We start from the raw sequence: 27693 nt of genomic DNA, 5'->3' as shown, positions 1-27693 counted from the left end.
TCAAAGATACTGGAAAATATTTAACTGCAGGGATGCTCACCAGGTAATATTTATAAGAGTAAAAACCACAATTTAATCTGCTAACAATAGGGGATAGGTCAAATATATGTCTATATTCATATTATGCAGTCAATATAAATCATGACATAGAATAATATTGTATCCCATGGCAATCTACTTCAAATAGATTTTAAAAATCAAGTCAATGTATATGACCCAACATAAAAAGTATACACATAAATGTAATAAAGAGTTGACTACATTTTATATGTTTGTTAACAGCTTTCAAGCCCTACCACTCCCAATCCTTCTTCCTCTTCTGTCTCACATCTGGGAAAGCTGAGAAGAAAACCTGGGTGCTCCCTTATTTGGCACTGATGGGATATTCAAACAAAACTAGAGCCTGCCCATATATAAGAGTACTCTGACCTCAGCTCCACCCTCTAACTACTGTGAAATGCCAAGCCAGTCACCCCTCCCTGCTGTCTTAAGTCATTTTTGGACTTCTTGGGAACCTGGCCTGTTCTCCCTGAAAAGCCTCATTATGTGAGTGATAAATATTTTCATACCCTCTTAGCTGTGTGTGTGTGGTATGATCAGTCTCAATATCTGAACCAAATTTAGGGGTAATGGATCTGACCTAACAGTAAAGCATAGGAAAAAAAAAAAAGAAAGGAAGAATATACTCTGGGGATGAAATTAGGGCTAAATTACTTTCTTTCCTGTTTTTTTTTTTTTTTTTTTCCCCTAAGTTTCCTACAAAGAGCCTCTACTTGTCTGATAAAAATCATTAGGTATCATATGTTACACAAGAAGCAAAGAATAAAGCCAATCACTCAAATATCAGGTACACAGTACCAACCCTGCTCTCAAGGGAGCTCAACACTGAATAGGTAAGCTGACCTGTATTTGACCTGGTGGACAAGGCAAAAGTAACAAGGACACGAGTGGAATACATGGAACTCAGGGTAAATTCACTTACGTGTTTTTAATCTCTTTTCCAGGAGACACTAGCAACTTAATTTTGGAACAACACAAATAATTTCAGGAAGCCACAAAACAGAGTTTCTCCTAACCTCTCTCACTTCGGTCCTCTTCCAAATAATGGGACATATTTTTCTCACTGTTGTTATCATCAGAGTATGTAATAATTATCTATTTAATTATGTAATAGTTATCTATTTCTAGTCTCTCCAACTAGAAAATGAGTTTTTTGAGGTCAAGAACAATATCTTTTTAATAATTTATTAACAACCATTTTCACTGCATGCGAAAGATAATCCCTCTCATTTACATGTGTAATAACAAATCATTCCCTTTGTAGACAGGCATTTCAACCTATAAGCTATGGATATGTGCAGGTAAATGCTTACTTCCCAGACTGCAGGTACCTACTGGGATTCCTGTCTTGGTGAGGGAGCACACGGCAGAGCAAGGGGGAAAGGTGGCTGCTGGAAGTGGTGATATAACTTAAAAAAATTATTCTGTCACTACTTACAGAATTCTATGAAGGAAGCATGAGCATAATAGATAAAACAGTCTTTAAGAAGACATTATTTGTATCATCTTTACTCTTAAAATAAAACATTTCTTTCCTAACCCTAACTGTAATCATCTGTCACAGTATCAAGGGCCAAAAGGTTACCCAAGGAGTACGTTCTTTTTTTTTTTTTAATGTTTATTTTTTTTAAATTAATTAATTACTTATTTATTTTTGGCTGCATTGGGTCCTCTTTGCTGTGCGCAGGCTTTCTCTAGTTGCGGCGAGTGGGAGCTACTCTTTGTTGCAGTGCACAGGCTTCTCATTGCAGTGGCTTCTCTCGTTGCGGAGCGCAGGCTCTAGGCGTGTGGGCTTCAGTAGTTGTGGTGCATGGGCTCAATAGTTGTGGCTCGCGGGCTCTAGAGCACAGGCTCAGTAGTTGTGGTGCTAAGTCGGGCTTAGGTGCTCCTCAGCATGTGGGATCTTCCTGGACCAGGGCTCGAACCTGTGTTCCCTGCATTTGTGGGCAGATTCTTAACCACTGCGCCACCAGGGAAGTCCAAGTAGTACATTCTTGAACATTTTCCTGAATGAGCAAAAGGCTCAACGAGACAGGGGACCAGCTGAATCTAGTTCAGCTACTTGATTAAAATGAAAAGACCCTTAAAAATCATAAAAATCAGGAAGCAATTGGAAAAACATGAATAAGGTCTGCAGAGTAGATGAGAGTACTGTATAAAATTAATATCTGATTTTTACAATTGATCTCTGCTTATGTAAGAGAATATTCTGTTTTTAGGAAATATACACTGAAGTATTCAGAGGTAAAAGGGCTTATGCCTGCAACTTGCTTTCTAACATTAAAGCTAATGTGGTAAAACATTAATCTGGGGAACCCAGGTTTATAAGAATTTTTTGTACTATTTATGTAATGTTTCTATAACTCTGAAATTACTTCAAAAGAAAAAATGAAAAATAATTAATGGAAGATATTGGGTGAAGCAACATCTTATTGATCTTAAACTCTGGTGAGGGTGTTCCTTTCAGGACTGAGGAGGGGTCAGAAGGAGTCCTCCAGGTGATACTAATAGCTCAAGAGGTTAGGAAACACCAGGGCGAACAGGTCAAACCCACATATTTCATGTCTCCCAACATGATTTATACCTGGAAAAGAGCCAGAAGGGGCCAGAGGTATGAAGGTTGAGGCAGTATGCTCATGTGTAATATTAGGCTAGGACTGAATGATCCAGATGACAATAAAGTGTTACGGTTATTCTTTAGAAAATCAATTCACTTGAACACTTGCAAATAACATGTTTATAAAGCATAGCTTGCACATTTCACTTAATTGTAGATAGTGGCAACCCAAGTATGGGTTGTACTGAGGACTCAGGGCAGCAGTAGATAGAGAAAGGCAGGCTGTGGACAGAGAGGGGCAAGCTTTGAGAAGCTTGTTTACGTGGTCCTAAGTCCTGTCTGGGCTGAACAAAGCATAGCGTAAAGCACTTGCCCTGAATCATAAATCTTATTAAGTATAGCCGTGCAATTGCAAAACTCCATCTCCTACCGTTCAATGACATAAAAGTTGTCCCCATCATCTCCCTGGTCAATGACATGCTCATCAACTTTGACTGTCCTTTCAAACATGGCATCGAGGACTTGAGAAAGCTGTTCCTGCAGGGAACACACAATGAGAAAAGATGGCTTCTACATTTGTAGGGGGAAAAAAACTATGCTTATCTTAGTTGGTGACTACATGATAGATGGTAGTAGTCCCCACATCAGACTATTCCCCACATTCAAGCAGAAACCAAAGGGCTGTCTGAAACAAATGCTTTCCTGTGGCCATTCAGCTTTGCATCTCCACATATACAGCATAGTTGCCAAGTTTTCTGAGGCAGTGTTGTTTTGAAAAAACATTCTATAATTTATGCAAAAACGGGTATCTAAATCATGGTGCCTATTCTCCCAGCTGCACCCACAAGACTGTCACCTGCCTTGATGGCTCTACTATGTCAGGTGTAAAGCCATGTGATGCCACCTTCCTCCAGATGTTGATATTAATAGGATCATCAAGGCTAAAAGGCTGAGATGGCCTCAGAGGTTATCTCATGGAACAGTACAACTACTACTCTGACTAGCCAAGCAGATCACTTTACCTCTCCGAGACTCAGTTTCTTCATATGCAAAAAAGGGTTTAATAAATAGTTTCTAGCTCATCAACTTTTATGACTAGAGGAGAAAAATCTAAGGAAAGTATATGTCACATAACAGGTACTCAATAAACGAGATCTATTACCAGACATGTAATACTGCTACAATCATTTATACACAACACACACAATTACTTACTTACCAATATTACCTGCCATAACCAGAAGGTAACTGTACCAGTAAGTATAATGAAAACAAAACAATGCTATTAAATTCTAACAAAACAGTGGTCTCAGTCTAGGGCCAGCATCCCTCTGTCAGGGAAATCAGTGACTGTTACGGAGCACTAAATACCAGTTTCAACTCAGAGAAAGACCTTGTCTTTGGAGGAATGTGGATTGAAGATCTGACAAGGAAATAATTTTATTGCTGCATAATTCCATGTGATTTAGTGTTCTGTCAGTGTGACTGTGCTATCTAAAATCACATATCACCAAAAAGCACCTCTTTAGTTCCATAGTTCCAGGTGTGCTGAATACTGTATAAGCTGACAAATAGTAAAAAGGAAGGCTTGCTACTCAAGTGTCATCCATGTTAATGTGGAATGTGAGCTCAGTGTTGCCAGAAATCTCATGTTTAAATACAAGTAACAAATTAAAGTTTTCACATACAATACAGACCAAACACACACATCTATACCTGGCTGTATCTGGCCTGTGGGCTGTCCATTGGCAGCCTCATGTTTTGAGTAACTCTTCTTTTTCTGGCCTGGACTCTTCAGAAACATCAGTGTCATGAGATATAGAATAAGGCATGGGGGAAGCAATCTGTGTTACAGGGGACTAAAATCATACCATGACAACCAAAAGCAACATGTGACTCAGGATTGGAAAACAAAACAAAAAAGCCATAGAAAACTTTACAGGGAAAATCTTAAAAGCAGTTCATACATACTTATACATGTGCCTACACATACACACAAGAAACAGTGTAAATGTGGCAAAATGTTAACAACTGGTCAATCTAGGTCAAGAATATAAGAATGTTCATGGTACTATTCTTTGACTTTTCTGTAAATTTGAAAATTTAAAAACAAAGCTTTGGGAAGTAAATTTTTAAAAAATGGAAACAAATACACTCACTGGAATGGCTAAAATTTGAAAAGACAGATAATATCAAATGTTGGTTAAGGATACAGAATAAATGGAAATATCATGTATTGTTGGAAGGAATGAAAAATGGTATAACTACTTTGAAAAACATCTGATAGATTTTTACAATATCAACCATATACCTACCCTATGACTCAGCAATTTTGCCCTCAGGTATTTTACTGAAGAGAAATGAAAAAAAAAGTTCACAGAAAGACTTGTATAAAATGTCCAGAGCATTATTCATAAGAACTAAAATCAAGAAATAGACCAGGTATCTATTGTCAGAAAAATGGATAAACAAACTGGTATTTTCATATAATGGAATACTTCTCAGCGATAAAAGGGAATGAACGAACATCACCAAAACAATGACACTGACATCATGGATCCCTTGATATGATGCTCTGAGAAGGACACAATAGAATTTCTGTGTAGTCTGGCCAAAGATGTATAACCGCATTTCAATCATGAGGAAATATCAGACAAATTCAAATTGAGGTATATTCTATAACGTAATTAACCAGTACTCTTCAAAGTGTCAAGATCATGAAATACTAGGAAGGACTGAAAACTATCGCAAATTGGAGGAGACTAAGGAGAAATAACAGCTAAGTGCAATGTGGGTTTCTGGACTGGATTATTAACTAGGAAAAAAAATAAGTGAGAAAACTGATGAAATTTGAACAAGGTTTTTAGTTTAACTAATGGTATTGTAACAATGTCATTTTCCTGGTTTTGACAATTGTACTATGGTTATGTAAGATGCTAATATTGGCGGAAGCTGGATGAAGGGTATATGGGAACCCTACTATTTTTACAACTTCTTTATGAGTCTAAAACTAGTTCAAAATAAAAAGTGAAAAAAGAAAATGGAATGTTGAACAATAAGAAAGGATCTCAAAAATATTGTGCTGAGTGAAAAGAATCTCTCACAACAGAGTATATACTGTATGATTCCACTTATATGAAATTCTAGAAGGCAAAATTAATTTATGGTAGAACAAATCAAAATAGAAGTTGCCTCTTGAGGGAGGCGAGCAAGAATTGATCATGAAGGGGCATAAGGAAACTTTTTGGGGTGGTGGCAATATTCTACATCTTGATAGGGGTTTGGATTACCTAAGTGTATGCATTTGTCAAACCTAAGTACACTTAAAACTCATGCATGCATTTCATTATATGCAAACTTTACATTAAAAAGCTGTAAACAAATATTGAACTATAGTTCGTGATATGCATGCCAAAGTATTTAAGGGAAATATACTGAAATCTCCAATTTACTCTGAAATTATCCTAAAAAATAAGATGGGTTAATGCAGGGGCCAGCAAACAGTTGACCGTTTTTGTAAATAATGTTTTATTGGAACATAGCCATACCCTTTCATTTATGCATTGTCTATGGTTGCTTTCGTGCTACAATAATGAAGTTGAGTAGTTGTGACAGAAATATTTAATATCTGGTTCTTTAAGCAAAAGTTTGCCAACCCCTTGGTTGAGGGTAGATGGTATAACATGTGACAAGCATAGTAAAATGTTAATGTTAGAATCAAGGCAGTGAATAAATACATGTTCTGTAAAATCCTTTCCATTTTGTTGTATCTGAATATTTTCATGATAAAATGTTAGAAAAATATAATTAAATCTGAAAATTGAGTTATCATTTTTCAAGACTGAAATGGTAAAATGATGTTCTCCAGCACTAAGAAAAATGTGAATACTAGACTGACACAGCAACTTCTTTAGAACATCTGATAGTATGAAATTTACAAGGGGTTTTATTCACAGTAGATTAAGAAACAAGTCCCCTTTCCATTGATACAGATGGGTCTTCCAGGGAAAACAGCTGACACAGACAATTATTTCTTACAACCAGCCTTTCCTTGAACTCATGGTCCTTGTTTTATTCAATCTCAGACTAATAAAATTCTGATTAAAGTTCTCGCTATTCCTATAACCACACAGCTACCAAACAGTCTGGTTTACAGACACCAGGGATAGTTGACTCCCTTGATTGATACAACATGAACTCATGTTTGACCAGCCAGATTCCGAGAAGGCTGTGGGGATATCTTCAGAAGACATATTTGCAGGAGGTGGGTCGTAGGAGAATTCTATTTCCCATCCTTCCTGTCTCTGCACATTCTGGGATTCACCAGCAGGTCCAGCACCTACCTCAGCCAGAAGGAACAGGAAATTTGAAGCATCTCTGTCCTCAGGAGGTAGCCCTGTTTTCCATCTCCACCAAGAGAGGAAAGACAGGCACAGGCACAGGCACAGATCCTTGCTGGGGCCCTAAAGCACACACCACTCTGTGTGTGCCCCATGCCTGAGGTCTTCACTGAGAAATAATCATAAGAGGTGCCTTACACCAAAGGAGTGAGAAGCAGTCACACACTTCCAGTGGATTAACCACTACCAGTAGAGAGGACATCACACTGGCATCTTTGGAGAAATTACTCTGCAGCATAAATAAATACCCTCCAAACTAAGCCAGGGTCATGCAAACCTGAGCATTTCCTTTTAATATGACCCAACTGCATGGTCCTCAAATGATTGCCTTGGAGGACGTACCAAAGCAGTTCAGAGAAATACTAAAAGTCATCTGAAAAATTCACTATGGATTACAGTGCTCAACACAATGCAAACATTTGCAAGTAAGAAGCTAAGGTTTTAATGCCTCATATGGCTGTGGCTAAGATGCTAAAAACTGTTTAAATGATGAATAGGACAAAAGCTAAAAGCCAAAAATATTTTAAAAATCAATGTTACCTGATCAAGATTTTTGAAAAGAAGAATATCTTTGCAAGCTTCCTGAAGTCTGCACCTCTGTTGATCAGTTTTAGGATGAATCACCTGCCAATCCAAATAAAACCAGGGAAAATTTTTTATTCTATTTTAAAATATTACTTAACTTACAAATTGGTATATTTCTTTCTCCTAAGGGAAAAATTAAGAGCATGTTTACTATAATTTTAACTCTATACAAATAACAAGCAGTACCCTGATCGTGGACAGGAAATATGATAGGGGTGAAGAGTACCCATCCTGGACCGCCCACTGGCTGTGTGGCTGGCAGCAAGTCAGCTATCCGCTGGGAGCCTCAGAGTCCCCATCCGAAAAGCAGAAGGTCACATATCGTTCATTCAACAAATATTAAGAATCGACTAGGTGCCAGGCACCGTCTCAGCTCTGGGGACATAGCAGTGAACACAAGACAAAAACACCTGCTTTCACATTCAATAAATACATAAAGTATGTTAGAGTGACAAGGCTAAGGAGAAAATAAGGTAGGGAAGGGTGCGTGTATGAGTGTGCATGTGCGTGTGTGCGTCCAGATGAGGCCTGAGAAGGTGACATTTGTAAAGGTCCCAAGGAACTGAGGACAACCTGAGGGAGTGAGTAATGTGGACATCTCTAAGAAGAGCACCTCAAGCAGAAGGAACAGCAAGTGAAAACAAGGTCTTATGGTTGGTTAATAGCATGTTTGAGAAAAACCAGGAGACAGGTATGACTGATGCAGAGAGAGGGGAAAAGATCAGGAAGAGACCAGGTTTGGGGGCTAGGTGGAGGGCATTGTAGATCACAGATCTGGAACTTTTCTCTAGTGACATGGGGGCAATCTGAGGGTTCTGACAGGAAGGAAAGAGATCTAATGTTTTTAAAGGCTCATGCTGGCTCCTGAGTGAAGAACAGCTTTGAGGGAGGCAACAGTGAAAGCCAGAAAGCTACTGTGATTATCCTAGTGCTAAATGGTGGTGATTAGGACCAAGGTGGTAGCCATGAAGGTGTTGAGAAGTACTGGAATTTTAAATATGTTTTGAAGACTGAGCCTATCAGATTTGCTGAAAAATTGTGGGTATGAAAAAATGAGAGGAGCTGAGGGTGACCCTAAAATTTTGGACCTGAGCAACAGGAAGTTTGGAGCTGCCAAGAAGTGAGCTGGGGAAGACTGTGGGTGAAAAAGAAGGTCTAAATGGAAATAGTCAGGAGCTCAGTATGAGTTGTCTATTGAAATGTAAGTGGAGATGGCAAGTAAACAACCGCTATACAAGCTAGAGTTCAAACCTCAACAGCTTAGTATTACTAGTAATATTAGTGATAACTACAAAATTAGAATTGTCATAAGGATTAAATGAGCTAATACAGGCAGTGTTTAAAACAGAACCTGGCATTTAGTAGGTGCTCAAAAAATATTACTCCTATTACTAATACTACAGATATTTAATGTTTATTGAACTAAAAAAAATAATTATTGCCTAGTATTGCTGTTATAATTGAGAGACCCATCAAGCTCCTTCCTAAGTATTGTCTTCACCCTAAAAAAAGTACATTGCTTAAATTGACCAGAAATAACATGGCAAAATTGTTAAGTAATTTAAATTTGTGATATTAAAAAGTTAGTAAAAAAAGTTTTAACTTTTTAAAGTCATCAAAATTTTACAATATCTAAAATAAAAAATTTAAAAACCTACATGTCTATTATATTCACAACGGTAGCATTTTATTATTAGAATACTTCAGAAATCTTTCATAGTCTACTCAGTTTAAGGCACACTTGAAAGATTAAGTTTCTTTTATAACATCAATCTTTTAAAAAACGATGGTTTAAATTTGCTTTTATAAAAGTAATTTGTTAATTGTACAAGAATTTAGAAACCTGAGTTTTTAAAAAAGCACCCAAAAATCAACCATAGTCCTACAACAACTACTGTTAATATCTGGGATATATCCTTTCAGGTATAAATCTTTGCACAAACAAGTAAATAGGTAGACAGATGCATAGATATTTTTAAATTATTTTTTATTTTATAAAATGTACCTCAAATATACATCATTCCATGTCATTAAGCCCAGTCCTGTACCATCATTTCCAATTGCTGCAGATTCTCTTGACTTGAATGTACCATAACTTAGCCCCTGGCATCCCCTATTTTGGTTCATTTATGTTGCTTCCATTTTTCAATTTTACAATACTGCAATAATCTCCTTAGAAAGGACCCAACTGTTTGTTAGGGATGAATTCTCCTTCATGTAACTGCTGAGTCAGTTGGCTTGACTAAGTATAAAGCACTGACAGATACAGCTAGGCATCCCTCCTTACCATATCCTCAACCAATCTTGCTTTCATTCTTCTTAATAATTGTCAATCTGTTAGATAAAAGATGGCATCTTGCTGAGATTTTAATTTGTATTTATTTTAAATGTCAGCATGATTAGATTTGGTATGTAGAGGAGGAGGGGAGTGAGTGGGGACTAAAATTATTCTACCTAATACCTTTGCTGCAGTTCTTACCCTTGGATCAGTATCCTCCTCTTCCTCATCAGGGTTATAGGTCTCAGCACAGACTAAATTTGGAGAGAAAAAAATAAAGAGAAAAATAAAACAGATGTGTGCTTTACTGGAAAATAGGAAGTGGACACAATTTTCTTTTATTCACTGTTTTCTAAAGCTATAATGATTTTTGTAATCCCTTCCTTCAATTAACAAATATATTAAGTACCTAGTAATGCCAGGCATTCTGTTAGTGATGAAAAACCAGCTCTCTAGGGATTGGTAGTCCAAACAGGAGAGAGATGATAAAAAATATTATCTACTAAATTCTATGTTAATAGCAAGGACAAGCAAGGAAGTGCTGTCTCTGCTGAGCTATGAAGCAGGGATAGAAAACCAAAAAGTACAGTATATGCAATATAAACATATGGATATGGAATTGGAGTAATTATGAAAAGAATCAATTAAAATAAAATACCTCAACATTATTATGTACATGAATGACTTAAAAGTAAGAATTTTAAACAAAGTAAAAACTATGTGTCAGGTTCTGTTCTAGGTACAGTATTATATAAATCTAAAACCAACTTGATTTTCTCTGCAGGTAACCTGTGTTTGCACCAGCGGGCCACAGGATGTGTCTCTGTCGTAAAGCAAAGATTTAAAAAATATTAACTGAACAATTGTTTATAATAGCAGAATATCATAAATGATGTAAGTACCCATTTGAATCATACAGCTATAAGAAAGAACAAGGAAGATCCCCATAGGCTAATAAATAGTGAGTTCTAGGGGAAAAAAAGGCAAAAAAAGCAAGGTGAAGAATATACTACATAGTATGCTGTCCCTTCCATAAAGAAGGACTTCCATGATAAAGGAGAGATAAGAATTGGGGGAGGGGGACTTCCCTGGTGGTCCAGTGGTTAACAATCCACCTTCCAATGCAGGGGACGCGGGTTCGATCCCTGGTTGGAGAACCAAGATCCCACATGCCGTGGAGCAACTAGGCCCGTGAGCCACAACTACTGAGCCTGCACGTCTGGAGCTTGTGCTCCGCAATAAGAGAGGCCGTGATAGGGAGAGGCCCGCGCACCGTGATGAAGAGTGGCCCCGGCTTGCCACAACTAGAGAAAGCCCTCGCACAGAAACGAAGACCCAACACAGCCAAAAATAAATAAATAAACAAATGTGGGGTTAAAAAAAAAAAAAGAATATTAAAATAGTTACTAAAAAAAAAATTATGGAACAGAAGAAGGGTTAGAATTGGAGATGTCAGTACAAGTCATGATTTTAAAATCTTACCCTTAGGTGTTACAATGGTAGACACAAAGAATTATCTAGTGAATAAAAAAAAAAAGTACTGTACTCACTAACAAAACTGTTTTGCCAGGAATGATCTAGATGTGATCACTGGTGTTGCCCAGAATGCAAACAAACCTGTTCCTTCTTCACAATAAGTTTATTACAGGCCATTACAGCTAGGGAAAATTTTTCTTCTAATAAATCTTCAATTATCTGCAATAACTGTGTGACCTGGCTTGATTTACTTCAAATCTCCACCTTCTCTTCTGCATAATGGAGCTATCAGTAGTGATTCCCCTCTGAGGACCGTTATAAGGATTCCAGTAAACAAGTGCCTGGCACACAGGATGCAGTAAATGCCAACTCTCTGAACTATTACTATTATCACTTCTGTTTTATTTGTCCTGGTTTTCTGGAATATTAATTATCATTATTTTGGTTCTATTCTCTATCTTCGTTCTTTCAACAACTGTCCTTTCTTCAAAGCTGTCTTCCATCACAGATTTTACTCTTAACAATTTTGGGTTTTATGTCCTCTCTATGTATTTAAGTCCTGTTTATTGTGTTTAGTTTTCTTATAGTCTTTCCCTATCATACCCATTTCTCTTTTCATTTTAGCCTATTCTTTCCTTGGCTTTCTACTCAGAATTCATAAAGGCAATGATTTTTTGCATTCTATGAGCATTTCGTAGTGGACCTTTCTAATCTTCATTCCTCTTACATCCTTAATCTGCCAAATTCATTCGTAAGACTTGTATTGTTTGTTAGGGTTTATTTCTTATTTGTTAGCAGGCAAGAAATATAAAAGTTTCTTGACCCTATGCTCAATTCTTTTGTATGATGGCTAAAAATCTCTATATATCTATAATGAGGGGATAACATGATACATACCACTCTCAATTTAACTCCTGATTTCTTAGAGACATTTACTCATTGCAGCCTTGGTCTAGCTTGCATCCCAGCTTCCCCTTCCTCATTGATTCTCTGACTTAATGGAATACCTGAGAAATGGTGACTCCCAACATGACCTGTACACAGGACTCCCTTCCCTACCCAGCCTACTTGTTGTTTTTTTTAAAATTTATTTATTTATTTTTGGCTGTGTTGGGTCTTCGTTTCGGTGTGAGGGCTTTCTCCAGTTGCGGCGAGCAGGGCCACTCTTCATCGCGGTGCGCGGGCCTCTCACTGTCACGGCCTCTCCCATTGTGGAGCACAGGCTCCAGATGTGCAGGCTCACTAGGTGTGGCTCACGGGCTTAGTTGCTCCACGGCATGTGGGATCTTCCCAGACCAGGGCTCGAACCCATGTCCCCTGCATTGGCAGGCAGATTCTTAACCACTGAGCCACCAGGGAAGCCCTGCCCAGTCTACTTGTGTGGACCACGCCTTCTGTACTGTAATGCCATCCACACTCTGCCTGTCTAACAGGGACCCAGTATCCTTAAATAGATGGAGAAAAATCCGGGAGAAGGGAGTAAGAGGATAGGCACCATTCTAGTCCCTAAACAGCATCAGCTAATGTTCTGCAGACAGTGCTGCCCAGCCCCTGGTGGTGCAGGCTTTTGTAGCTGAGCCAGGGAAGTGATAATGGGATGTAGATAATGACTTTCTTTCTTTCTCCAAGCCATTCCTGTTTCCACAAGGAAACCAGTTTATCTCAGATCTGTCCTAAAGATTAAGTCAGACACCTTCCTGAGTTCCTAGATGTTATTGCTGACACTTTTCACATCTTCATAGGTATCTGGGTAGGGGGCTGAGGAAGCTGCTGTTGAGGGCAGCTAACCAGACACTATTTTAAACTGCAAAACTCTTGGTTCTTTGCACTCTTGATTAATGTTGTCATTATCAGCCCAGCTTTCTAAACCAGAAATTTGGAACTCACCATGGCTTCCTTCTTTCACCTCTTACCCAATGAATACATCAGATTCTACCTCAGAAATATTCTCATATTTGACCTTTATTCAATCTACTCTAACTGCTACTCCTTGGTCCAGGATTTCAAAATGTCTTCTTAGAAATACACATTTTATTTTTTTTTAAATTTTATTTATTTATATATTTATTTATTTATTTTTGTGCTAGGCGGGCCTCTCACTGTTGTGGCCTCTCCCATTGTGGAGCACAGGCTCGGGACGAGCAGGCTCAGCGGCCATGGCTCACGGGCCCAGCCGCTCCGTGGCATGTGGGATCTTCCCGGACCGGGGCACGAACCCATGTCCCCTGCATCGGCAGGCGGATTCTCAACCACTGCGCCACCAGGGAAGCCCAGAAATACACATTTTAAAACACCTCATTTTGTAGACAGATGAATATATGAGTATTATTATACTAACTTTCTCTACTTTTGCATATGTATGAAAATATTCATTTAGGAAGTTGAAAATTATAAGCCTTTAATGATGAGACTGACAGGATCTTACTGATAATGACACTTAGTCTTGAGCTAGCCTATTTCCAGGCTTGCTTTTCCTCTGAGTTTGGAGGCAAGTATTTTAGCAACTTAGCTCATTTTTATATTTTTAGACAAAGTAACTGAGGCAACAAATGTTACAGTTTTTAAGTCTTAAGGTACAGCACTATGATTTAAACAAAAGTAGTTATTTTCATTAAAATTATTAATGTTTCTATTTGTGAAAAAACATTATATCTTTATTTTTTTAAATTGGTTTTCATTTTTTCCCTTTTCTTTTGAACATCAGACTCAGCTCCTTTTTCCCTCTTCCTTTGTTTACCCTCAACCTCTCTACTTCTTTCTGGTACCGATCCCAAATTACTTTTCTCATTTTCTATATAAAAAAATCCATTTTTAAGTGTCTATGTGATTGTTGCCCCTTATGGTTCTACACATCAGGAAACCTGTCTCAGTGCGGGGAGTCCCAGAGTCTGTGTCATCCCCTATGCAGCCTCAAGATCTACACTGAATGTTGGGCTTCCCTGGTGGCACAGTGGTTAAGAATCGACCTGCCAATGCAGCGGTCATGGGTTCGAGCCCTAGTCCGGGAACATCTCACATGCCACAGAGCAACTAAGCCCGTGCGCCACAACTACTGAGCCTGTGTGCCACAATTACTGAAGCCCACGCACCTAGAGCCTGTGTTCTGCAACCAAGAGAAGTCACCACAATAAGCCCGCACATGGCAACAAAGAGTAGCCCCCACTAGCCGCAACTAGAGAAAGCCCGTGCACAGCAAAGACCCAACGCAGCCAAAAATCAATCAATCAATCAATCAACAAATTAAAAAAAAAAAAAGACCTACACTGAATGTCATGAGATGGTCAAGACCTATTGAAGATGAAGACTAAAAGAGCAGCACAGCCCCTCACTTGAGGGAATTAGTTTTGCCACAGTTCTCCAGCAGATGTCACTAGTTAGTTAATAGGAAACTGTACAAAGTAACAATAGATTATCCAGCAGAATTTCCTCTTCTAAATTTTAACTGGTGCTTCTTCCATCCAGAAATGTGAATCACTAAAATGTGTTTGTGAGAGAAAATCCCCTCATTTCTACAAAGAAATGAGCCCAGGTCACAGGCATAAGACCCTGTGCTGTCCTGCCAGTGTCCATGAAGAGTTGATATAGCCTGGGTATAGTAGTCAGCTAGGGCTGCCATAACAAAATACTACAGACTGGGTGGCTTAAACAACAGAAATTTATGAAACAAAAGGGTTTTTCTTTTTTTGGATGAAGTTTTTAAAAAAAAAAAATTTATTGGGCTTCCCTGGTGGCGCAGTGGTTGAGAGTCCGCCTGCTGATGCAGGGGACGTGGGTTCGTGCCCCGATCCAGGAAGATCCCACATGCCGCGAAGCGGCTGGGCCCGTAAGCCATGGCCGCTGAGCCTGCACATCCGGAGCCTGTGCTCTGCAACGGGAGAGGCCACAACAGTGAGAGGCCCGCGTACCACAGGAAAAAAAAATTATTTATTTGGCTGCATTGGATCTTAGTTGCAGCACGTGGGATCTTTCATTGTGCCACGCGAGCTTCTCTCTAGTTGTGCCGCGCAGGCTGCACAGCGCGCGGGGCTCAGTAGTTTTGGCACGTGGGCTCTACAGTGCATGGGCTTAGTTGCCCTGTGGTATGTGGGATCTTAGTTCCCCAACCAGGGATCGTACCCGCGTCTCCTGCACTGGAAGGAGGACTCTTAACCACTGGACCACCAGTGAAGTCCCTGGATGAAGTTTTTAAATTAACAGAATCAAACTAACATTTCAAACTGAAAGACAGTTAACACTAATTTAGAACTATTTCAAGAAAACTGCCTTTAAGGAATTTATGGACTCTCTTCATTTGATGCACTTATCACTTGATGTAGAGGGACTGTTCCGCTAGAAGGATTTGGAAGGTACAGCTTTTCAATTCCAGTGATTTGAAAGGGAGAGGCAGCATCAAGGAGGGGAAAAGCTCATCTCTGAAGCTACACTCACTGGAGTCTGAGCTTAGGTCCATCTATTGCTCACTCACTATTTCTCTATGTCCCCAGTCCTTGGTCTCTTCAACGCTAAGAGGGGAAACAATACTAGAACCATGTTAAAGGGTTAATAATAGGAGGTGACATTTAAACATAGGGCCGGGCTCACAGGAGACACTCAACAACTGTTAGCTCTCCTATGCTGCTTTACTTTCCAGATTATTATTCAGTCAGACACGCTGAGTTGTTGAAGTCTCTTCTGCAGTGTTTGACACAGCACATGTCCTCACACAACTAGTTTTAGCTGAAATTCTTGGATCACATTAGGAGCCCATTCCCCAACTAGCTTTCCAATTTTATTTTATCTCCTCTCCTACAGCCAGAGCAGCCAGGTCCAGTTTATCCCCCTTCAAGTTCTTAAGACATTTTTCCACCTAGAATGCATCCTTCTTGGTACCGGCCAAATAGCACCCATGTTTTTCAACTTCCAGTGCAATTTCTGCCTCCCTCCAAGAAGTGTTTCTTGATTTTTTTTCTGCCTTCAGTAATTTCTCTTCCTGATTCCTCAACCCTTCCTTTGTTCCTTCCTTCTGAAGAATGTGAGTGAGCAATACATAAAGCAGCTTTGGTGAGATATGGGAGCAAAAGTCCAACTAGAATGGGCTCAAGAGAGAATAGAAGAGAAACTAGAAATATGGACAATTCTTTCAAGGGGTTTTGCTATAAAGATATGGAGAGAGAAAGGGTGGTAGCTAGAGAAGGAAGAGTGATTTTTTTTAAGTTTTATTTTTAAGAATGGAGAGCCAATGATATGTTTCTTTGCTGAGAAAAATAATCCAGTTGAAGAATAAAGATTATGCAGGATAAAGAACAGGTAACTGCTGGAAGGATGAAGGGTTGAGATCTAGTGTGCAGGTGGACAACTGGACTCACAGGCAGATTAAGAAGGATAGATGGGGTGGGAGCCTATGGAAATTCTCTTCTGTTACTACTGTTTCCTTAGTTACATTGAGAGGAAGATTATCTGACAGGAATGAGGATGGGGTAGGAGGTGTTGGAGGTTTGGAGAGAGAGAAGAAATGAAAGGCTCACCTAGGAGAACAGGGGCGTGAAAGAAGTATAGAAACACAGTATGATTGCTGCCATCAAGAGCCTACTAGAAGTTAATGATCATGAACTGAAATACAGGGCTGCGTATTTTCCCTCAACCAAGTACAGCTGTGGTGCAGACACAGTAAGTGGAGAATTGGGTTTAACCACAGTATGGTTTAGCCAAGAAAATAAAAAGGGAAAAGTGAATTGAGGGAAGGTGCCAAGGAGTGGTTATAATCACTGATCAAGAAATTTAAGGTTAGTAAAGAGGAAGCGAGAAAGTGAAAAGGAGACAGGATCAATGAGTTGTGAGAGCTGGAGTGGGACAGCAAAGGAGCTGTTAGAAGACAGCAGGCAGTGGTGGGAGACTGGGATCACTGATTGAGAATATGAAGAGTTGTAATGCTGGTCCTACCACAATACAACCATGGAAATGAGTGGCTGAAGTAGGGTGGAAGACAAGAACCTTGGAGAAAAGGAGGTCAAGGAATAGAAGGACCAGACTGGAAGGATTATCTATGTGGAAATAAGAAGGAACAACCTGGGGATTATTAGAGGACAATAACAAGGAGGGCAGTGGCTGGTAGAATATAATGTGAGTTTTGAAGTCGAGGGTTTTAGGGAGGAGGGAGAGAGAATGGCCTGGAAGCAACAATGAGGAACAGTAGAGATATTTACCCACCTCCTGTCAGTGTTACAAGGAAGGTGAATGAGAAATGAGCCACTTGAAAAGCCTGCAGGGCAGCCAAGTTTCAGTTAGATCAGGAAGATGAAGACTGCACTCATAGAACAGGCTCTGTTCTCTGAGTTTATGGATTTAGCTGAAGACTGACCAAGAGTTCCAGAGGGTATAAGAAAGGGTACATAGGGATGCTAAGGGTAGTACTTAGGAACCATGCTACCTGTGGGCACTTTATCACCTCAACTGTTGCAAGTTACTTAACCTCTGCTTTGCCCCCAAGTTACCCTATCCATACAATGGGATAATCATAGCATGTATCTCATAGTGTTAGTCTGAGGACTATATTCAACAATACAAGGCAGGCATTTAGAAAGACCTTAAAAATGTGCACCTAGCACACAGCCTGCACTCAAACAATGTTAGCTATTGCTAACAAGCTATTTGCTCTCCTGCATAATCATTTTGGACTCTATTAAGAATCCTTTTTTTTCCACTTAACATTTGAATGATATTAAAAAGTTTTAACTCTTCAGTAAGACTGTAAAAGCTAAGGGTAGGGATAATACCAAGTACTTGTCTGAGTCCTCCGCAGAGTTCAAGGACTGAACCACATTGACGGAGAGGCTACGCAGCAATTCATCTGTGACCGTCTGTGACCTCTGGAGGAGATGTTACTGCACTCACTCTCCATTCCCCAGGCCTGTCCCACGGATGTCAAGAGCTATTACTAATCTTTGGGTAAAAAGGGTGCAGAGATGAATAGAAATGGGAGATAGTAGCTCATGGGTCTCATACTAGCCTCAATTTCTTTTCTATTTCCTCTCTTAAGACTTTTTTTTTCTTTTTTGGCTGTACCTCACAGCATGTTGGGACCCCCCAACTAGGGATCGAACCCGTGCCCCCTGCAATGGAAGTGCAGAGTCCTAACCACTGGACCACCAGGGAAGTCCTGTCTCTGTAAATGACTTTCTATAAGTAACAACACATTCTTCAAACTCCTTTCGACAGACTTTGGTGTACCACCTTACCAAAAACTTTCTGAAAACATAAATGAGCAGATTTTCTCAAAGAAAATGATTGAGGGATAGGAAAGAGATTCTGAGCCTTACCAGATGTTAGGTCATATGACAAAAGTCAAGAAACCTCCCCAGAACAAGCAGATATGAAAGAATGATGTGACACATACAGCTCACGTAGCAATTTTGAAACACATAAACATCCCACTGTACAATCAAATAAACTCTACATGTATCCAAAAGTCAAGCATCTTATTATAAGAAAAACTTTCAGAAAACATATTTATCAGCTCTATGACAAAATGAGGACCTTCTCAGCTTAGGAATAATCATGAAAAAAAAAAAGAGATGTAGTCAATAAATATATACTGAGTACCTGCTCTGTGCCAGGTAGTGTTCAAGGTACCAGTCACAGATCAAAATTTTTGAGTCAATAAAAAACAGCACAATTAAAATAAGTAGCACACCAACCTGGAAAATTTTGTATTAAAAATTTCAAAAGGTTAAAAAATCATGATAGGGGCTTCCCTGGTGGCACAGTGGTTAAGAATCTGCCTACCAATGCAGAGGACATGGGTTCAAACCCTGTTCCGGGAAGATCCCACACACCGTGGAGCAACTAAGCCCACGTGCCACAACTACTGAGCCTGAGCTCTAGAGCCCGCAAGCCACAACTACTGAGACCTTGTGCCACAACTACTGACGCCTGCGCACCTAGAGCCTGTGCTCCACAACAAGAGAAGCCACCGCAATGAGAAGCCTGCGCACCGCAGTGAAGAGTGGCCTCCACTCTCCGTAACTACAGAAAGCCTGCACACAGCAACAAAGACTCAACATAGCCAAAAATAAATAAATAAATAAATAAAAATCATGATAGAAATTTATTCACACTTACAAAAAATAATCTAGACTACAACAGATAAAAGGGATAAATATCATCAAACTAGTCCCATACAAGAAAATAAAATAGATTTCCCATATTTGGAAAATGTTCATTTTTGGTTAATAATCAAAGGAATCCCAAATAAAACACTTTGAGGTATATCTTACATCTAAATTAAAGGAGTATGTTTGTAAGTCAACAATATAAAAATATATTTAAAAAATAAATGAAAGGAGTAGGCACTGCCTATGTTAGTGAGATGGTGATGGAAAAGGTCTTTGAAGGATGTCTTTCTCCCTGTAGCCTATTTTGTAGACTATCTCTAATAAGCAATACACAGAAAAAGCCAAGGCAACACTCAGTCTCTGACAAGAGAATGGTACTTCCAGCTCTATTACTGAGGAAGTAATTTAAGTGGCTCAACAATGTAAGCAAGAAGCTAATGGCAAGCATAATATAGAATGCCAGAAGTAGTAATATGAAAAGTTTTTAGAAGCCATAATTATGAACATGGAAAAATACTAATGACATAAATGAGAAAAACTGATTACAATTATATAAAAATAAGTACATATATACTCAGAACTTAAAATGAAACAGAATGAAGGAACCACAGGTAATTTTTATAATGTTCTATAATGCTATCAACTTATCTTTTTATTAAAAAGATCACTTTATTTTTATTTACGATAATCCCATCTTAAAATAGCATTTCAGTAGTATGCTATGAAAAAGAACACACCTGATACTCGCCGCCGATCAAATCTGTTAGGAACTGGAACTGCAAAACAAAGAAGCAATGTTTAGTCATCATTATATCACATGATCCCATCTTTATCCTCCCTTTTTGCAAAGATCTTTGACAACAGAACTAGGAACCTCAATACCAAGTGGTGGATCAATTCATATTCTTCCATAATCAACCAGAGACAGTGGTTCAACATGATCACATAAAGATAATATAAATAATAATATATGTCTTTGAAAACAAGCTCTTTATAACTTCAACGTGGGTGGCAATTTTATTTCTGTTAACATCCAAGTTCTAACTAATTTGTATAACACCAAATGAATAAGAAGTCTACTAAATTTACTGGTAATTTTATGATATCAGATAGTTAAATTTTCTTCTTTTAAAGATAATCCCAAGGCCTGCTAGACCTGCATTTACATTTCATTTTAAAATAACTTAATGAGGGACTTCCTTGGTGGCACAGTGGATAAGACTCCTCGCTCCCAATGCAGGGAGGGGCCCAGGTTTGATCCCTGGTCAGGGAACTAGATCCCACATGCATGCCGCAACTAGGAGTTTGCATGCCCGTGTGCCGCAACTAAGGAGCCCATATGCCACAACTAAGGAGCTGGTGAACTGCAACTAAGGAGCCCGCCTGCTGCAACTAAGACGTGATGCAACCAAATAAATTTTAAAATAAATATTTTTCTAAAAATAAAATAAAATAATTTAATGAGTATTACACTAAAATAAAAAACTAACCATGAAGTTATACTCTCCCTCAATACAGGTGGGTTTTCTCCACCCACGGTCACTGTATTAATCAGAAAAACTGATCACGTTTTTAGGTTAAAACAAACAAAAAAAAGTTTTTTTGCTAATTTTTCATACTTTTCACCTATCATTCCTTATGTTTGATGGTTATCTAAATTCTTACCACTGAATTATATATCATTTAAACAAGGTGGAGGGACTTCCCTGGTGGCGCAGCAGTAAAGAATCTGCCTGCCAATGCAGGGGACATGGGTTCAAGCCCTGGTCAGGGAAGATCCCACATGCCGTGGAGCAACTAAGCCCATGCAGCCCATGAGCCACAACTACTGAGCCCGCGTGCCACAATTACTGAAGCCCACGCGCCTAGAGCCCGTGCTCCGCAACAAGAGAAGCCACCACAACGAGAAGCCCGCACATCCCAATGAAGGGCAGCCCCTGCTCGCCGCAACTGGAGAAAGCCTGCAAGCAGCAACGAAGACCCAATGCAGCCAAAAATAAATTTATAAAAGAAAATAAACAAGGTGGGTTTTTTTACCTTCAAACATTAATCTGATAAATTTTATTTTTAAAATATATAAAATATGCCTTATAACCCTCCAAAAAACAGAAATTTGAGGATTAGTGAAAAACAAACTGAAGACGGCTCAGAGAGCCAAACTCTAATGCGAGGTTTTTGAAACAAACATAGACCCAGGAAGGAGGCAAATGCTCATTCATCTTAATAGGATTAGGATTATCTTTTTGCACAGCACAGGGTCAAAGTCATGTTACTGGAACAAATAGGCAAATAGTCAAAAGAAAACCCCAGCATTCCTGAAAGTACCTACAAGAGTCTGTCACTACTTCCTCAATAAAAAGTGGATTAGTCAAAATTAAACCAACCACCAGGAAAGGAAGTGATTCAGTGCAACAATTATAGGTAGAGTACCTAGTACCCGTGCACTACAGTAGACAATTTGGGAGACATTAGTAAACAAAACAAAGATCCCTGATTTCATGGAGCTTGCATTCTAGCTTGAGAGATGTGGGAGAGTTTCCTTTGATCATCTGAAACACATGTGCTTGTCACTCAGGTAGATGGATGAAATGTGCACCAGCATAAGCCCTCAACCCAGGCCTCATGGAATTTCCAAAATTAAAACCCCACCAAACATTAGTATACAACCTAAAATTATAAAGTACTCAGTGAAACAATTTAGTATGGGTGCTATCAGGGGATACTTCAAACAAAGGGTTAGATATCAAGATTACAGAATTATCATAAAGTAAGAACAGTGTGTTTAAAACAAAGACATAAAAGAAGGAATCAAAATTTTTAAATGCAAACTTAAAATCAATACTTTCATATATCATGCAAAAAAGACAAAATGATTTTTTTTTAAATTCCTAAAGCACTCCCTCTGTGAAAGAGTTCAAAAGTACTTAAAAAAAAAGTGACTTGCAGTGTAAAATGTAATTAATAACACAAACATGCTGCCTGATAAATCTATGTGTTATTTCATTTTAAATTACTACACATCTTATAAGCTTTCAGAGGGCCAAAGGAAACAGCTGCAGTTGGAGCAAGATACAATGCCAAGGCACAGAGAATGTAATTAATGACAACAGCAGACAGAGACCATCTATTGTAATTTCACCACTGCTTAAATAGCCCAAAACAGAGCACATCAGAGTTTATGTGTCAAAGTATTCAACCAGTGTAAGTATGAGAAAATCTTCCAACAGAAAACAATGCCTAAAATGCTCTCCTTTTCTATTATAAACAAATACATAGGGCATAGGAAGACTTAAAATTTAGGTTACCTGATCTGAAAACACGTGCCTCAAAAATATTAACAGGGGCTTCCCTGATGGCGCAGTGGTTGAGAGTCTGCCTGCCGATGCAGGGGACACAGGTTCGTGGCCCAGTCCGGGAGGATCCCACATGCCGCGGAGCGGCTGGGCCCGTGAGCCATGGCCGCTGGGCCTGTGCGTCCGGAGCCTGTGCTCCGCGGCGGGAGAGGCCACAGCAGAGAGAGGCCCGCGTACCGCAAAAAAAAAAAAAAAAAAAAAAAAAATCAACAAATGCAATCTCAGTGGAAACTAAAAGTCATTATTCCTGATTAAATGAACTCATAAATGCTGACATACCCTGAAATTAAAACGTGGTCCTTTGAGCAGGTAGAATATTTTATGTGGTGAATATTAAGAACATGCTGGAGAATTTGAAAACATTTCCCAAAGTCTCTCCTATTTTAAACTGAAACATGATGGACAAGATAATAGAATCTTCACTATGAGCATGGTAGGATACGGCATAAAAACCTGGAGAACAGGGACTTCCCCAGTGGTACAGTGGTTAAGACTCCGCCCTCCCAATGCTGGGGGCCAGGTTCGATCCCTGGTCAGGGAACTAGGTCCCACATGCATGCCGCAACTAAGAGTTCATATGCCACAACTAACGAGCCCATGTGCCGCAACTAAGGAGTCCTCAAGCTGCAACTAAGGAGCCGGCAAGACACAACTAAGGAGCCCACCTGCCACAACTAAGACCTGGCACAACCAAATAAATAAATATTAAAGCCAAACCAAACCAAACCAAACCTGGAGAACATAATCCAAGCACAGCTAGGGCAGGGCAAAGCTCAGGACTCAAGCTTCTACAACTGCTGTGGCAAATAGGCACACTCAACTTAAAGATGGGCTGGTAGGATGTTAGCAACACCAGCTATGTACAGAGGCAAATAACAGAAGCAGGGCATTAATTAGGGCCTTGTGTTTGGAGGACCTCAGCATAGTAAAACATAACACAGCACAGTAAATCTCAAAAGTGGACTACAAAGCAGCTGTTAGGGCAGGCCCATTAGAGTGGTTAATCACAACAAAGGTATTGCCAGGAAGGGCTGCCACCAATGGGTGGCAATTGTGCTGGGCCTCTGTAGGCAGGGGTGAAAGTACATCTCTGGGCAGATGAAATAACTTGACGAAAGCCCCAAAGGCAAGAAAGTTTTTGGAGAGTGCGAATGTCCCAGGGTGCCTGGAAAAACAGATGAGGGAGAAGCAGGGTGTCAAAGGAGGAACGCTCATGATGCAAGAAAAGTCCAAGAAAAGCGCCGAGTAACCCATTTAGCATTCTGAGACCCAATCAATAAACTATGGGACTCGTTGGTTCACAATTAAGAAAAAAGAGACAGAGAAGGGAAGAGAAGGAAAACAGAGAAGACAAAAAAAATCCACCATATCACACACAAATTCATTCTGCTTTCTCTATGGGTAAGAAGAGGGAAAGAATGCTGCTATTCTTTCCTTTTAAATTTTTTTATTTTTAAAATTTATTTATTTATTATTAATTTTTTTGGAGTATGGTTGCTTTACAATGTTGTGTTAGCCTCCAATGCACAACAAAATGAATCAGCCATACACATACAGATATCCCCTCCCTTTCGGACTTCCCTCCCATTTAGGTCACCAGAGTGCATTAGGTAGAGTTCCCTGTGCTATACAGTATGTTCCCATCGGTTTTCTATTTTATACATAGTATCAATAATGTATATGTGTCAATTCTAGTCTCCCAATTCCTCCCACCCCACCCCTTTCCCCCTTGGTATCCATACATTTGTTCTCTATGTCTGTGTCTCTGTTTATGCCTTGCAAGTAAGATCATCTACATCATTATTCTAGATTCCACATATATGCGTTATTATACGATATTTGCTTTTCTATTTCTAACTTACTTCACTCTGTGTGACAGTCTCTAGGTCCATCCACGTCCTAAAAATAACCCAATTTCATTCCTTTTTATGGCTGAGTAATATTCCATTGTATATATGAACCACATCTTCTTTATCCATTCCTCTGTCGATGGACATGTAGGTTGCTTCCATGTCATGGCTATTGTAAATAGTGCTGCTATGAACACTGGGGTGCATGTGGTTTTTTGAATTATGATTTTCTCTGGGTATATGCCCAGTAGCGGGATTGTTGGGCCATATGGTAGTTCTATTTTTAGTTCTTTAAGGAAGCTCTATACTGTCTTCCATAGTGGCTGTATCAATTTACATCTCCCACCAAGTGTAGGAGAGTTCCCTTTTTTCCACACCCTCTCCAGCATTTATTGTTTGTAGATTTTTTGATGATGGCCATTCTGATTGGTGTGAGGTGATACCCCATTGTAGTTTTGATTTGCTGCTATTGTTTCTTCACTTTTTTATCCTGTAGAATCTTGTGCTGGTTAAACTAGATACATGGTCATCAAAGTTTAAAGCAAAAGCTCCAATGGTGTGTTTGCCTTGGTGTGGTAGTTTCTGCTGGTACATGTGACCATGTGCTGATAATGAGGCCCATCCCATTGAGCCTTTTCTCTAGTCTATCTAACATTTAATATCCATCTTCCCACTATCTACCTACAGAAAACTCCTATCTGACCCTGCTAAGGCCTCTAGTTATATAATTCACATACCTACTTCCAACACCAAGCTGCCCAAATGAGTTGTTTTGTGAGCAGAACATTCTTTTTTTTTGAGGCTTTTGCAACCTGGCTTCCAACTATTATTAAAGTAGCCTCTTATTCTAGTAAATCTGTTATCAATTATATACCAGTTGTTAAAGGATATCTTCCAAATTTACCAGGAATTTTTGAATTTTACTAAATAGTATTTTTAGTTATCTATAGAAATGATAACATGATTTTTTACTTTACCTATTACGATGAATTATATTAACTGGTTTCCTATTTTTAAAAATTAATTAATCCATTCATTTTTGGCTGCATTGGGTCTTTGTTGCTGCTTGTGGGCTTTCTCTGGTTGCTGCGAGCGGGAGCTACTCTTCGTTGCAGAGCATGAACTTCTCATTGCAGTGGCTTCTCTGTTGCGGAGCACAGGCTCTAAGCACGTGGACTTCAGTAGCTGTGGCACACGGGCTCAGTAATTGTGGCTTGCGGGCTCTAGAGTGCAGGCTCAGTAGTTGTGGCGTACAGACTTAGTTGTTTCGTGGCGTGTGGGATCTTCCCAGACCAGGGCTCGAACCCATGTCCCCTGCATTAGCAGGTGGATTCTTAACCACTGCGCTACCAGGGAAGCCCTAACTGGTTTCCTATTATTAGTTTCCATAGATCATGCTTATGTTTCTGAATAAAACATACTTACTTGTTAGAAAAATAAAGTAGCCTCTTCTAAAATCACAATTTTCCTCTATATTGTTCTTCTATATTGATTATTACCTCTATCCTTGACCAAAATAAAAATCATTCAATATTGGCTGGTGCCAAATACATATTTATTCATTCAAGAAATAATTACTGAGCCCTTCTAGGACAGGAACTGTGCTACCTACCAGTGGGGAAATAAAAGTGATTCAGATATGGCCCCTGCGCACAAAGATCTCGGGAGCTAGCTAGCCAGTGACCCAAAATAATCATATCATAATCATAACATGTGATATATACTACAACAAAGTCAAGTGCTCTGTGAGCACATAAGAAGAGTATGTAGAGAAAGTGAAGGAAGGTCTGGATCTACAAAGTAAGGTCTAAGCACAGTTGGGATGGGGTTGAGTGAACCTATGATTTCAGGAAATTAAAGAAGTATGATATGGCATGAGCAACGTGGGAAAACAGCACAGAGATGAGGGTGAAGAGGTGAGCAAGGCCTATTTTGGAAGCCATGCTGTGGCAGGGCAATATTCAGAAGTAATAAACTAGTTATTTCTACGTATTTTCTTTTTCCTCCAGCTGCGGGAGAAGAGCAGGAACAAAGATTTAAGTACCTGATAAAGAGTCCCTTGGATGTGACTGCAAAACTGGAAGGGAAAATCTGGAGAATAATGACCAAGACTTAATGAGAGATGAAGTATTAACTGGAAGAAGAGAAAAGAAAGGATTACCAACCCCAATAATAGGGAGTGTCAGGAAAGTCCTCCAGTATGGAATACCTATCCTCTTGCTCCACTGATTCCCCACCTGGGGGCCCTCTACTTTCCCACAGTCCGGAAGACCTATAAGACCACAGGAGAGAGGATGGGGGCTTGGACACCGCAAACAAGGTGGAATGGAACAGAACCACTTGGAAATGTTCCCTGTGAGTGGATCAGCTATGGACACAGCACTTCTGTTACAATATGAAGAAACTGGAGCAAAGGGAGTCATCGCAGACTGCATTTTTTTTGTGTGTGTGTGTGGTATGTGGGCCTCTCACTCTTGTGGCCTCTCCTGTTGTGGAGCACAGGCTCCGGACGCACAGGCTCAGCAGCCATGGCTCACAGGCCCAGCCGCTCCGCGGCATGTGGGATCTTCCTGGACCAGGGCACAAACCCGTGTCCCCTGCATCGGCAGGCGGATTCTCAACCACTGCGCCACCAGGGAAGCTCGCAGACTACATTTTATAAAGATCACTGACTGCAGCTGGTGGAGGAAAGAAGCACTTTGGTTAGATGTGTGGCTGCACACACGAGGTAAACAAAAGGATTCCAGAGATTTATAGAAGATTAAAATATATGCAGTATAGGGATAAACTCAATGTTTGCACAATAAAAGAAATCAAATAAAATTATATACCCACAATTATAAAACACAAAGTATTCAATATGAGTATCATTCAATCTATAAATAAGGGTGTTGTTATGGATCCAAAAATCATACAATGTCAGAGTTGCAAAGTATCTACAAATTCATCTAATCTGGCCATGGCAAGTAGGTTTCATCTCACTTGAAGACACTAATTGATGTCACTGGTCCATCTGAATCATACTGACTCCTTCCTTTCTTTCA

The 27693-nt window shown here is 39.5% G+C and overlaps 1 protein-coding gene across 1 annotated transcript in view; it reads right to left on the bottom strand.

The window, feature by feature from the left end:
• Positions 1-27693, bottom strand: part of PRKAR2A (protein kinase cAMP-dependent type II regulatory subunit alpha) — an 84663-nt gene that overhangs the window by 22684 nt on the left and 34286 nt on the right. The window contains exons 2-5 of the mRNA XM_059077068.2: positions 20184-20222; positions 10082-10134; positions 7558-7641; positions 3048-3154 (exon numbers count right to left, since the gene is read on the bottom strand). Of these exons, the coding sequence (XP_058933051.1) occupies positions 3048-3154; positions 7558-7641; positions 10082-10134; positions 20184-20222 (283 nt within the window). The remainder of the gene's footprint in view (positions 1-3047; positions 3155-7557; positions 7642-10081; positions 10135-20183; positions 20223-27693) is intronic.

This window comes from Kogia breviceps, chromosome 10, assembly GCF_026419965.1.
Source record: "Kogia breviceps isolate mKogBre1 chromosome 10, mKogBre1 haplotype 1, whole genome shotgun sequence".
Classification (NCBI taxonomy): Eukaryota; Metazoa; Chordata; class Mammalia; order Artiodactyla; family Physeteridae; genus Kogia; species Kogia breviceps.
This window is presented reverse-complemented; position numbering and strand designations above follow the sequence as displayed.